The sequence below is a fragment of the Artibeus jamaicensis genome, unplaced genomic scaffold (assembly GCF_021234435.1).
Source record: "Artibeus jamaicensis isolate MK-2021 breed Jamaican fruit bat unplaced genomic scaffold, CSHL_Jam_final scaffold_3307, whole genome shotgun sequence".
NCBI classification, from domain to species: Eukaryota; Metazoa; Chordata; class Mammalia; order Chiroptera; family Phyllostomidae; genus Artibeus; species Artibeus jamaicensis.
Genome location: NW_026522040.1, coordinates 5,088,156 through 5,102,097, shown reverse-complemented (window position 1 = coordinate 5,102,097; position 13,942 = coordinate 5,088,156). Strand labels below are relative to the sequence as shown.

General features: G+C 33.6%; 1 protein-coding gene across 5 annotated transcripts in view; it reads left to right on the top strand.

Moving 5' to 3' along the window:
• Nucleotides 1-13,942, top strand: part of MKLN1 (muskelin 1) — a 332,925-nt gene that overhangs the window by 241,644 nt on the left and 77,339 nt on the right. For all 5 annotated transcript variants that reach the window (XM_037165834.2, XM_053657127.1, XM_037165833.2 and 2 more), the window contains 2 exons: nt 5,039-5,116; nt 7,228-7,293. In XM_037165834.2, the coding sequence (XP_037021729.2) occupies nt 5,039-5,116; nt 7,228-7,293 (144 nt within the window). The remainder of the gene's footprint in view (nt 1-5,038; nt 5,117-7,227; nt 7,294-13,942) is intronic.

Here is a 13,942-nt window from a genome sequence, read left to right as displayed (position 1 = left end):
TTTTGTATTCTCTTCAGTAGCCGTTATATAGAACTAGTATATATCTGGCTGGTGTAGCTCAGTGGATTGAGCGCAGGCCTGCGAAACAAAAGAACTAGTATCTATTTTAAAATCATTGTCTTTATTGAATACTGTTATCTACTCTGTTTAAGGTTACATAAGTAGTAGTATTTAACTTTTATGTGCCTTTCTCAAAACTGAATAAAAGTTAATTACTATGTTTTATTTCCATATAATTCTAAGTTTATGATTAATATATTTTTTTAAGATTTTATTTATTTATCTTTAGAGGGGAAGGGAAAGCGAGAAGGAGAGAAATATCAATGTATGGTTGCCTCTCGTGATTCTCCTACTGGGAACTGTCCTGCAACCCAGGCATGTGCCCTGACTGGGAGTCGAACTGCGATCATGTGGTTCGCAGGCCTGTGCTCAATCCAGTGAGCTACACCAGCCAGATGATTAATATTTTTACTATAATCTTACCTTTACTATTATTAGGAGCTCCACAACATTTCATCTGAAAAAAAGGATTTCCATTCTTGTAAAGGAAGAAGAGTATTAGTCAAAATAAGCTGAATGGAGCAAAAATTGTCAGAAAAGCCCATGGGGAATAAATTATATTATAGAAACACTCTCACTAAAATAAGTTATGAACCTGTGTGTTCCCATTACTTTAACAATTAAAATATAAATGCTAATTTATGAGTTCTAATTTTAAAAGGAAACATGTAGAACTTTCTTTTTATAAGAATGTTGAGGCATTGGCCGCAGCACTGGTGACTGTAGCAGGGTAAGGGCTGCTCCAGCCCCTACCTAGGCAGAAATTGCATAGACTGGAATATACCTACTTTCTATTTATTATCCAGATCAGATCTGGCCTGTTTTCTTATTTAATCTGAAACCATCAAATAGTTTAGTGCCTCTCAAACAATTAACAATACTTTAGACATTAGCACTTTATTTTTCTCATTGGTTAGCTAGTTGTGGAAGGAGGGGAAGGTATTATACCTTCAGTTTATTACTTTTCAAGAATTTTTAAAGATGACTATCATAGTCAATCTTAAATCTTTTGTAAAGCCTCAGGTGTCTTTATTTAAACAGATTGGGAGTGGGCCAGTGCTTCCTTAGCAGCGAAGGTGGGTAATCCTTTAATGGTTTATCTTAAATCTCTCCCCTTCCCCATTCTCAAAACAGAGAATATACTCTTAAATGTTAAACACTTTTGTTTTTTTAAACAATCGCTTACTATCTGATGCAGACTGTATAGACTTAGGAATTATAATATTGCCATTTCTAGAAATTCTAGTATATAATGTGTTAGCTGAGGTTTCTGCCAAAGCAGAAATAATCAACACCCTATGGTTATTAGATAATTGCATTTCTAATGCTGAAGTATTATGAGACTATAGTATTATTTTAATGTTATTAAAACAATCCATAATCTGCTGGTTTTGCTTGCACCTGTATGAAAGCAATTCAGGAAGCTGAACAAAACTAGTTAACTATGGAATTGACAAACATTGATCTAGTATAACATTTTATTTAATTTTTTTATATTAAAAAAGTCTGCACGATTACGTTTACTTCCTTTGTAATTCACATTTCAAAAATAATGGTAATAGTATATAGGTGCCAAGATCGAGTATGAAGTAAAAAACAAAACTGTGTAGCATTGAAGTTTTAGGTACATCTTTGTGGTGGTACAGACTAGGGATTTATAAACTCTGTACACATGAAATTATGTACAGAGAAGTTTTTAAACTTTATAAACCATATAAAAATATAAATATTTTTTCTTTTTTTAAATTTTTTATTTTTTTATTGATTATGCTGTTACAGTTGTTCTATTCCCCCTTTCATTCCCCTCCACCCTACCCCCCATCCCCACCATTACCCCCCCTTTAGTTTATGACCATGTGTCTCAAGTCCTTTAGATTCTATATTTCCCATGCTATTCTTGCCCCCCCATCTATTTTCTATCTACTGTCTATGCTACTTATTTTCTGTACCTTCTCCCCCCTTCTCCTCCTCCCACTCCCCTGTTGCTAACCCTCCTTGAGATCTTCATTTCTATGTTTCCACTCCTGATCTAGCTGTTCTTTTAATTTGCTTTTGTTTTAGGTGTGGTTGTTAATAACTGAGTTTGTTGTCCTTTCACTGTTTTTTAAAAATATTTATATTTCCAGAAATATAAATATTTTTTAAAAAATCATTGTAATTGTTGTTCAAGTACAGTTTTCTGTCTTTCAACCCATCCCAGCCCACCCGCCCCACGCAAGCCCCCCCATACTGTGCTCCCCACCTCCCTCTCATTTCTACCCCCTTTAGTTTTTGTCCATGTGTCTTCTGTACTTGTTCCTGTAAACCCTTCTCCTTTTCCCCTGAAATTCCCTCCCCTCTCGTCACTGTCAGCCTGTTCTCTATTTCAGTGTCTTTGGTTATATTTTGCTTGCTTGTTTGTTTTGTTGTTTAGGATCCTGTTAGAGATGAGATTATATGGTATTTGTCTTTCACCCAGCATAATGTTTTCCAGTTGCATCCATGCTGTTGCAAAGGGTAGGAGCTCCTTCTTTCTTTCTGCTGCATAGAATTTCATTGTGTAAATGTAACATAGTTTTTTGATCCATTCATTTACTGATGGGCACCTAGGCTGCTTAAAAAATGTAAAAATACTATATTATTTTGTGTGTGAGTCTAGTAACCGCATGTAAACATAATATATTGTGTATTCTGTATTACAAATCAAACGCCATGATTTACTTTTTTTAGTGGTAAGTCAGCATCCATTGGATGTTTTCTGAAGTAGATCTTTTTTAAGTAATAATGGATTACAACTCAAAGTAAAAATATTAATGAACCATTAAAAAAAAAAGAAGTTTGAGCCCCGGCTGGGTGCTCGGTTGGTTAGAGCATTGTGATCCCAGGTCAGGCCATATACAAGAATCAACTGATGAACACATAAATAAGTAGAACAACAGCCAAATTGATGTTTCTCTTTCTCCCATCTCCTCTTCTTTCCCCTCAAATCAATAAATAAAATTTAACAAAATAATTTTTTGAAAAGTCCCAAAGACAAAGAAAAAGAGAAACTGGTTAAGTATATGGATGGAAGTTTCCATTAAAGCCATCTGAAAAAGCTTGGAAGGGTGTGGTTACCACTGAGTTTTGTAATTACCCAGAAAAGAGATTAGGGAGATTTCTGTATATTACACAGTCTCTGGTGAGTATACAAGTGATGAAGAACAGACAGTTTTACTTAATGTTCTTCGGAGATTTATTTGCTTTCAGTGACTAAGCAAAAGGGAAAGTCTTTAACTCAGACTGAAATCAGAGTCCAATGAAAGAATTTATCGTAAAATTAACTTTCTAAGTTATCTGTTGTGGCTCCTGTAAAAGAAAACCCTAGTTTGAAAAGTAATGACATATCACATAACAAAAAGTCCATAGGTAGTTTCCATGGTTGATTGACTCTGTGATCCAGTTTCTTTATCTGCTCTGTCATCATTATAGAATTGCCTTCATTTTTATGCTTCTACAGATTGGCTGTGGCATTTGTGTACATTGTATACAGATACGAAAATTTATAGAAGAATGAAAGTAGTTTCTTCTTCTTTGTATGTTTGTTTAAAAGTAGGAAACATGTCCTAGATGGAACCCCCCCAAATCTTCATGTTTCATTAGCCACTATTGTGTTCCATATCTTTATTAAATTAATCTTTGGTGAGGGGCGTGGGATTAAGGATTGATAATTATTTGGGATAGAATGGATGTATATGGGGAGCTCAGTCTCCATGACTGTTACAATAACTAGTCATGGAGATTGAACAAATAATAACACATTCTTAAGAAGTAGATTAAGAATTTATTGATGTGTGATTTTGGTTAAGAGATACGTGCTTTTGGTCAAGTTTCTTAATTTCTCTACACATCTCCCTGTCTAAAATGTAGGTGCTTATGCCTAATTCATAGGGTTGTTTTTAGAATTAAATCAAATAATTAAGATAGCATGGATTCTGATGTTTAGTAGGTATGCATATATTAATTTCTATAACTGGTACTTTTATCTCTATGTAGTTTTATACTCAAAGAAAACTATGAAAGTGGCATTTTCACTTTAAAAGATTAGTTTTGATTTTTCCTGAAAATATAAGGGCCTAAACCAAAGTTGTTGGAGCTCCCATTTTCTTCTTTAGTCTTTTTATACAAGGGGGACCCCCCCAAAACTGGTATTCATTTATTAAAAATTGTGTATTTATTCTTACATGTGTAAACTTTAGTAACCTTCAGAGTACTCTCCATTTGATGCAGTATACATATTGAGATGTTTTCTCCACTGCTCAAAACAGTTTTTGAACTAGTTGATTTTGATGCCTTTTTTAGTGCTTCTGCTGATTTTTGTTTCACCTCTTCCACATTGGCAAAATGTTTCTCTTTGAGGACTTTTTTCAACTTGTGAAACAAAAAAAAAGTTGCTGTGGGCAAGATTGGATGCATAGGGAGGGTTGGGCATGAGGATCATGTCTTTTTTGGTCAAAAACTGCTGAACATTCAGCGTGGTGTGAGCAGGTGCACTTGTAAATCATCATAAAATGTGCAAATGTGTTGAAAGAGTTAAGAAAATTCACTGAAATGGAATGCAGCCTCCCACAACAATGCCTTTTGGTACACTGATACAGATGGGTTCCTAGAACACTCACCTAACGAGGGAAGCCTGTACTGCAAGAAGCCCACCCTCCAGAAGATAATTTCAGGTTTTTTTCAAACTATAGTAGTAACAAAAATGGGGAAAAGCATAGTAAGTTTAATATGAGCTGCCATTGAGACAATTTTTATATGGTTGTGTTAACTAATATTTTACTTTTTATATTTGAGATAGCATGAAAACTGAAGTGACATATTTTATGAAAATGTGCTATTGTGTTAATGACATATTAGTAATTTCCCTTAACGTAGGCTTCTACATTTTTGTCTTTTTTGCCGTAATAAAAAATGTAAGCTGGTTAAAGTGTAATTATCTCTCATTCTTTGATATTTGCAGATGGCTTGTTCAACCAGTATATCAGTCAACAGGAATATAAGCCACGATGGAGTCAAATCATTCCCAAAAGCACCAAAGGTAAGCCCTACCTTCTAGGTTGTGGATGCTTTTGCTCTAATATCTCATTTTCACTTTTCCTACAGTAGCTCAAGTTTCACATGCTCTGTTAATGAAAAGCAGGTGTTTAAAACAAGGTGTAGGTGCCTTAACTAGATGGTAGATTTAATTTATGATGTTAAATTTTTTTAAACTTCTTTATTTTACTGCTATAACAGAACAATTGGGCAGTTTTACATAGAGTGCCATCATGAGCTACTTTGATAGAGACTCTGTAAAATTATAAGTCATTGTGTTATAATGCCAGACATGTTCCTGAAAAACCTTAAGTTCTGCAGAATTGTCCACTAAAGCTAATAGGGCTCATGAGAATAGTGTAAATGGGCATACTGTTCTAGATCTTTGGAATTTTATAACCAGTTACTAATAAAAACGAGAGTAGTAATTCTAATAAAAATAAATAATATTAGTATAGTTAAAGTTTTGCAGGCACTTATATAGAACATTACAATAATCTTGGAGTCTTAAACTCTAGGGCTCATGCTGTTTTCTTTGAGTGCATTTGCTTCCAATAAAAGCTGTTTTAATCATAACTTGGTCCAGGGTATGGTTTTCTTCCTTCGTCCATTTTTTTCAAAGGGAGGAAGTTTTTTTACTTCATCGCCACTCATTGCTCTGCCAGTTGGTTAACATAGTAGAAAAGGTAGCAATTCTTTAATGCAACTACTTGCACTAAAAGAAGGCAGTTCTATGTATAATTCACCTTTTTCCTATGGTCTTCATATATTGATTGCTAAGGGCTTCTCTTCAATTATGAGAAAGCTTTCTTCTGATAGTGTTAAACATTAATATCCTGGAGAAAATTGCCGTGAGCATCTATAATTTCTGTTATATGGATAGCATTCTCCTATTTTATCAGTCATATATGAGGTAATTTTCTTTAAAGAAATAGAAGTTATAGCAAACAGATTGCAACTGTGTATTTGAAAACTAATGGATAAAATATATAAAATACAAACATACCAATAATAAATTCATTTTTCTTAATATGTTTTTGCAAGTGCCAATACTTACTGGGGGAAGAAGAAAGGACAAAACTTCAGTGATAATGAGCTGCAAAATCAAAATCTAACTATTAGAAAGGAGAAAGAATTTGCAGAGAACTTTTGAATGATTGCTTTTGAATATACTAGTAATGAAAAGCTTCAGTTTTGATCTTATTCTTTATGTATAAGAACTAACATTTTAGTCTTTTTCATAGTACCCCTGTGAAATTAGTAAAAAGTTGGGTGTTTCCTATTTTATGTAGTAGGAAATATACTTTGTATACTTTACAAAGAAAGTTATTAGCCAAAGTAATATATTTCAATTAATGTGAGAGTTATAAAAAAAACCCTTTGGTTTTCTGGTTTATATCAGGTAAGATTTTAGAATCCTATAACCTGTTGAATTATTGATATGAAGTTATATCTTCATTTATATTAAGATTTGCTATAAAGTAAGATTATTAGTTGTAAGTTTAACAATAGTTTTCTCCTACAGATGTTTAAAAGTTTCACTGATGGAAATATCAATCAAAGGAAAGCAAATCTTACATGTTCTCAGTCAGTATTCATATAAAATAGTGATCTATTGGATGCGAACTGTTTTCTGAAATATTGACACAAAGTTAACACAGTAAGAAAATTATTAGTATAAAACTTGATAACATCTTAGCTTTAGGTAGCTGGTTTTATGAATTTTAAAAACCCATTCTACTTATAAGCTTTGCCTGGATTATATACCTGATATCTAATTCTATAATTGTTTTCCACCTTCACTTTCTTATTTCAGTAGTTTAGAGATATCTTGTCTTAGGTTTTGGGAAATATTCTGTCTGCTGGTTTATGGCATTGGTCCTAAATACATTGAAAATAGCTTCCAATTGCATTAATAGTCTGAAAGCAATTGGTAAAAAGAGCAAGATAATTATTATAAACACAACTCTTACATTATTTTTTTAGTCATTTTACTTATTAATATTGAAAGAATAAGTACCTTTTATTTTTACTAGCATTACAGACTATAAGTAACTCTGGTTGTCTGGTGGTTCTGTATTATTCCTTTATAAGAAAATACTGTTTCTTTTTGAGGTGATGGAGAAGATAACCGACCAGGAATGAGAGGAGGCCATCAGATGGTTATTGATGTTCAAACAGGTGAGGGATACTTGCAATGGAAAGCAAATTTTTAAAAAATTATGCATTTTTGAATATCAGGTGAACATGAATATACTTTCTATTTATTATAAAGGTTAAATGTTATTGGCCATAACCTAGTAGCAGAGAAAATAGGTATTAGCCATAGGTATAATCTAAACTAGGCAGCAACTCATAAGAGGAGAGGCTGCTGCACAAATGGAATTAGATAACCTAAAAGAAATGTAATGTGTAGCCCTATATAGCTGTGCGTGTGTGTGATTTTATTTGTATCTGATTTTCATTGTAAATTGATGTATTTCTAGATTTTCAGTACATTTATATTTTAATGCCATACTATGGGAATTACAGCAATAAAATAGACTTATGATATATTTTTAGAGGGGGGACTACCAAATTAGGTAGCTTAAGTGTTGGTGGATCCATTAATTGCTAAACACTGTTCACAAGCCTATAAATAATTTATTTTAGTTATTTTATTTTGCTGCCTTTTACATTTTATTCTATAATTTGGTATTGAAAATTTTTCTTAGATTTTTACAGGCCAGGACAGCTTAAATACTATTATATTTAGAGATGAATGCTAAAATTATAATAGGTTTTAAATTACCATCTTGAAAAACAAGTAATATCAAGAATTTACTATGATTTTAGTTTGTTATCTGATTTTAGACAACTGTACTACGTAGAATGCCAATATTCATCCAAGTAATATTTTATGTCTTCCAGTGTAACTTATTTCTGTCGTGTTATGCTCACTCATAGTGTTTCAGGAATAAATAAGTTGTTTTTGTAGATCATAAAATAATTAAGAGTGAAAATTATTTTAATGTAGATAATCTTCTAGATATTAATGTATTTTCAAAAATATTTTGTAAATAACAAGAAATTATAATATTTTATTTAAAATTAACTGTTCCCACTCTAAGACACATCATAATTAAAATGCTGAAGTTTAAAAATAGAGAATCTTAAAAGCAGCCGGAGAAAAGCAGTTAGTTACCTACAGGAAAGTTTCCATAAGACTGTCAGCTGACCTCTCAAAAGGCACTTTGCAGGTTAGAAGGGATTGGCAAGAAATATTCAAAGTCATGGAAAGCAGGGACCTACAGCCAAGACTGCTTTACCGGTCCAAGCTGTCATTTAGAATTGAAAGGCAGATAAAGAGCTTCCCCGACAAGAAAAAAAAAAGAGTTCATCATCACCAAACCGTTATCATATGAAATGTTAAAAGGACTTATTTAAGAAAAAGATGAACAGTAAAATGCCATAAAATACAAATCTGTCAACAATTGAATCTAAAAAACAAACTAAGCAGACAGAAGAACAGTTTACCAAGGCACTTTTATATACTTCAGGTATTTATTTCATCATGGATGTACCGGTGCACTCTTAAACAGGTTGATCTTAATTATCTTCAGAGAGATTATGGTTTTTGTAAGTCTTTGAAAGAACCTTGATGTGACCACTGGGGTTGAGTCTGTGGGAACTGTGTGTGTGTGCCTGCAAGTGTGTGATGGGCACACCAGGATGTGCGTCCTCTGGACTTTACTACTGACTTTTTATTTGATCTTGAATGAGTTTTCCTAATAATGATAAAAATGAGAATAATAAATTAAGTTGTAGCAAGAGTTAAAGGAAATAATATATTTTATATATAAAGTATGTATCATTTATATATTTTATATTTAACATTAATATACAGTATATACTGATTATTTTGTTTTTGACAATCTCACAGTGGAAATATTTTTAAATAATTTTAAAATTTGAGAAACGATTTAAAACAGCTTGAAAAAGAATGTGTGGTGGGAAAAAACAATAACTTACCCAGTATTTATTTTGGTATATTTATTTCATCTTTTATATATATTGTCCTAATTTTAGAAAGGAAGGGAAGCTGTAAGTATACTTGTAAGATTTTTAGAATTTAAAAAAACGTTAAAACCCTACCTAACAATTATGTTGATAGCCCTGGCTAGTATGGCTCAGTGGATTGAATGCTGGCCTGCAAACCAGAGGGCCCCCGGTCTGATTCCATCTGGGTATAAGCCTGGGATGCCAGCCAGATCCCCCCGTAGGGGGTGTTGTGAGAGGCAACCACGCATTGGTGTTTCTCTCCCTTTCTAAAAATAAAAAAATAAAATCTTTTTTTAAAAAATAGAATTTTGTTGATAAAGCAGTAGGTAGGTTTAGTAATAAACAATGATTTTTCCCCAAGTAGAGTTTGAATAACCCGGAAGTTTTATCTTTATAATGTTGGGGCCTATGTAGAGTTTAGAGAAGCCCCGTTGTTAAAGTATACATGTGCATCTTGAAGGTTTCCAGAGAGAGGGCTCGTAATCTGTTCAATATATATACAAAATTTTGTTTCTACATTTTTCGGGGAAGAGAATCCATGAATTCAGATCCTCAAAGGCACTGTTCACTCAAAAAGTTAAGGACACCTTTACTAGAGTAAAACTTTACATAAAGTTCAGTACATGTTCCTTTTAAAGTGGTTTGTATTTCAGAGCAATTATTGCTTCATAGTGTTTCATGTGGCTTGTTTTCTTAAATATTAAAAACTTAATAGTACCTAAATTTCCTTTTTTTAGTCTACAGTTTTTTCCATTTGCTACAGCTCTAAGAATAATTTTAGAAAGTACATGATGCCATAAATTTTACTTTTTAATTTTCAAACCTTTCTTCCATCCTAAGTGAATTCTGTCGTTTTGACAGAGAAGGAATGTTATATTTCATTCCACTGGTGTGTATGTCAGTATTATTCATTGTAATCCCTGTACGTGGCACCTCTCTACTTAAATTCTTCAACTCTGAATTGATTTTCATTGATGAGGAAAATAAGGCGAATAGAAAGAGAGAAAAGGCACATCCATTTTATTTCATTGTACCAGTCTCTTCAGATGAAAATCTGAATGTTCATTCTACCGGGCAGCTCTTTGCTATGTAACTATCACTGAATTACTAGCCCTTTCCCCTCTAATCAGAATAAGTAGTAGGACACAGGCAAAAGACCAGTGATATTCGGCATCTACAAAAGAATTTGAGGGGGTGGCGCTTGTCACTCAGAAGAACCCTTCTTGGAAATCTGTACCTTTGACTATTTTCTACCAATTCTATGCAAGTGCTATTTTATTTTTACACGTGATGCCGCATTATTGGTTTTCCTTATATTCCTTAAAGAAACCTTTGAAGGAAGTAGGTAAACCTGGGTTTTGGTTGTTATTTACAAATATATTCATATGGCTATATTGCTTCAGCTGCACATAGCATAAATCTTTCTTTCATACAGTTATTGCAAAGGAATTCTGAAATATAGCCTTAATTAAGAATACAGAGTATATTGTCATAGGCAGAAAAGACAACCTTTTAGCAGGAAAAGTAACTATATGTTGAATTTATTGAAAAGATCAGTGTCTAGATAGTTTTTTAATCTTAGCTTTATGTAAGAATAGAGCTTTATTTTAAAAGGGAGGTAGATGAATTCACTTGATAATCTGCTGGATCATGAGAGTTCAAGGAAATTGTAAAGCATCTAAAACATCATTCCCCTTACAATTTATTTCTCTCTTCAAAAACTCTCATGCTCCCCCCAAGAAGTACTCTCATATCCATTTAAGGTCTTCCTTACTACATTTTTAGATGAATTAAGCTTGTTATTGTCTTGGATATAAATTTATATTTCTTAAGATTTTTTTTTCATTTTACTTGTTTTTTTCTCAGTGTCTATATAAACTAATAATTAAGTTAACCTCCTTCACTAGCCTGTTAACCATTCTCCTACTTCTTCTGTTTGACATATGAATGTTATCTAAGGTTGGGCCCACCCTGTCAGTGCTTATTTAGTATATGCATTCTCCACTGTTTCAAAGTGGGAAAATCAATTTAATTACAAAAATAGTGTGCCATCTTGTGGAGAATAATGCAATCAGCACAGTCTTATTTACCCCTAAAAAATAAGAGTTAGATACTGCATTTGGGCTCTTAAAATAAAAAGTCTGCCTCTTTGTGAAAAATAGTGTTAAAGAAATTGATGTTTTAACGTTTTTATCTTATTTTTAGTGGACATAAGATATGTAGATTAGAACTACTGGAGCTCAGTAGCTGTAGAGTTTATCTAGCACTGGTACCAAAAAGACCCATACCAAAGAATATGGTCAAATTTTAGTTTTTGTGGCCTGAATAATGAGAGATTTATTTATTGGTTGATGATTGATTCATTATAGTCTCTTAGAATGAAATTGGTGTAGCATTTTGAACAATTGGTTTAACAATAGGCTTTCATTGGTCAATTTACTTCAGTTCCTTTCTCTCATTGGCTCCTCCTATTCAGTCAGTTTCACATGCTGCAGTTAGAGATCTGACCATGCTACGTCTCTGCCTACTCTACAGAGTAGGTCTCCTGCAGCTACTCCATATTCCACCGTCTGTGACTCTGGCTCCTCAATTCTTAGCCTCTGGTATAGTCATGTAACCCCTTCTGTGTTCTGGCCATTGCCTGTCTTTTCAACCTCACCTTCACCTACTACTTTCTATGTTCTCTTAAATTGAACAGTGCATTTATTAATTACACAGTTTTTACCACTTTGCATGCATTATTTAATTCTCACAGTGGCTTTATAAGATTAAAAACTGTGTGTCATTTTAGAGATGAGGAAAACTGTTTAAGAAACTTGGTGGTGATTGCACAGCTGTGGTGGTAGAGCTGCAGTTCTGTCTGAGATCCGTCTGGCTTTAGAGTACCTGTCTTTTAAAACACTGTTTTTCTGTCTCTGTACCTTTATTTTTTATTCTGTTGAAATCCCCTCTTCTTTGTTCTCCATTCTGTCAACAAAGCCACCTTGTGATGCAAATACCACTGTTACCTTGAAGCCTTCCTTTCCTGAGTCCCCTTAACCAGATGGATTCTCTTCCCTCTTTTGAAGCCTCACGGTGCTTTTTACCTTTCTTATGGCACTTAGCTAGCCTGCGATCGTGGTGTTATATGCTTTCAACATGACTGTAAGCTCCTTGAGAATAGGGACTGTGTGCCCTTCCCCCTCCCCCCCCAAAGTGCTTGCTAATTCAGATTAGTACTCAAAACATACTGACTGAACATACCTCTGAATGCTGGGAGAAATGGATGACCTCTGTAGCCTGTTCTCCTTTAAGAAAAAAAGAGAGGGCTGCTGCTTGAGGAGGATTATACTGCCCCAGGGATGTACATGCATAGTTACACAACCTTTAAGCATGACAATGGACATTCAGTAAACCAAACTACTACTCTGTTGCAAATAATGTTTTCCTTTTTTAAATTTTCTTCTCACTACAATTCTGTCTGGTTATTTCTATATACTTTAAAAGTCTTTTGTGTTATTTATGCATTAAATAATACTTCTGCTGGTATTTGTTTCTAGACAGTATTTTATATCTGAGTGATTTAACTTAAATAATTTGAACATTTAATTAAAATTGTGTTGTATACTTCATTCAGGTAACGTCAAAAGGTCCTCTTTCTGACTGGTTATTCAATTTTACTATTAAACTTCAACTGGGACCAAAAAAAGTATTCATAGACAAGAATGACATCTTGGATTCATTCCATTGGGATGCTTGTTTTGTGCCAGATTTTATTTTGCTCAGCTATCAATGAGGCTGTTGTGGAAATGTGGGTTTTCTTTGCTGTGAGAATTTATGCGTACAAAGAGACTTGCTTTTCAAAAAGAACATTGAGAACCCAGAGCCCAAGAGGAAGGGTTATTAAAGTTAATGAACCAGGGTAACCTTATCCAGAGGGTGCCCAGAAACACTATAAAACAAAAGGTCAATTGCTGTTGCTATTTTAGTGTTATACCCTCTGCGGGCTTCAGAATTGAACAGGGTTAACTGCCTTTGTGGTGAGGCCTTAGCAAATATTTTTTAAGCTAGATGAAAAATCTTCAAATTTTTTCTGTAAAATTCTATATATTACTGTGTATCATTTGGAAAACAGAATTTTACTTAACTAATGATAATAGGTTGTTTTGTAGTTCTGAGACATGACAAATTTTAATAGTTCAATTGCTATTATTTCACATTTGTACTGAACCAAAAGTATTCTAGGTCCCGAGTTAAACATGGAATCAGGTACAGTAGTACAGTTTTTTATTACAGCTGTAGTACTTAATAACTACAAATATTTATTTCTGTACATTTCAAAGCAGGGGTGTCAAACTCATGTTCACCGGGGGCCACATCAGCATCGCAGTGCCTTCACAGGGCTGGATGTAATTTTAGGACTATATAAATGTAACTACCCCTTAACAGTTAAGCAAGAGCTCAGTGCTGCCACCAGGTAGAAACAAGGTCCGGGCTGGATAAAACAAGGTGGAGGACTGGATTCCTTTGTGTTTGCCACCTGTTTTTTAAAGGTATAAATGCTGTTCATACTTGACAGCTTTCAGGATATTTTCATGTAGCTGATATCTACAGAACTTCACCACAGCACTGAGAATTTTATAGACTAAGAAACAGTGAGGTTAGGTGTCCCGTTACTGAGTTAGCACAAGAACTCCATCCTGTTCCAGTGATCTCTTCTTTTTTTTTTTTTAAGATTTTATTTATTTATCTTTAGAGGGGAATGGAAGGAGAGAGGGAGAGAAACATCAATGTATGGTTGCCTCTCGTG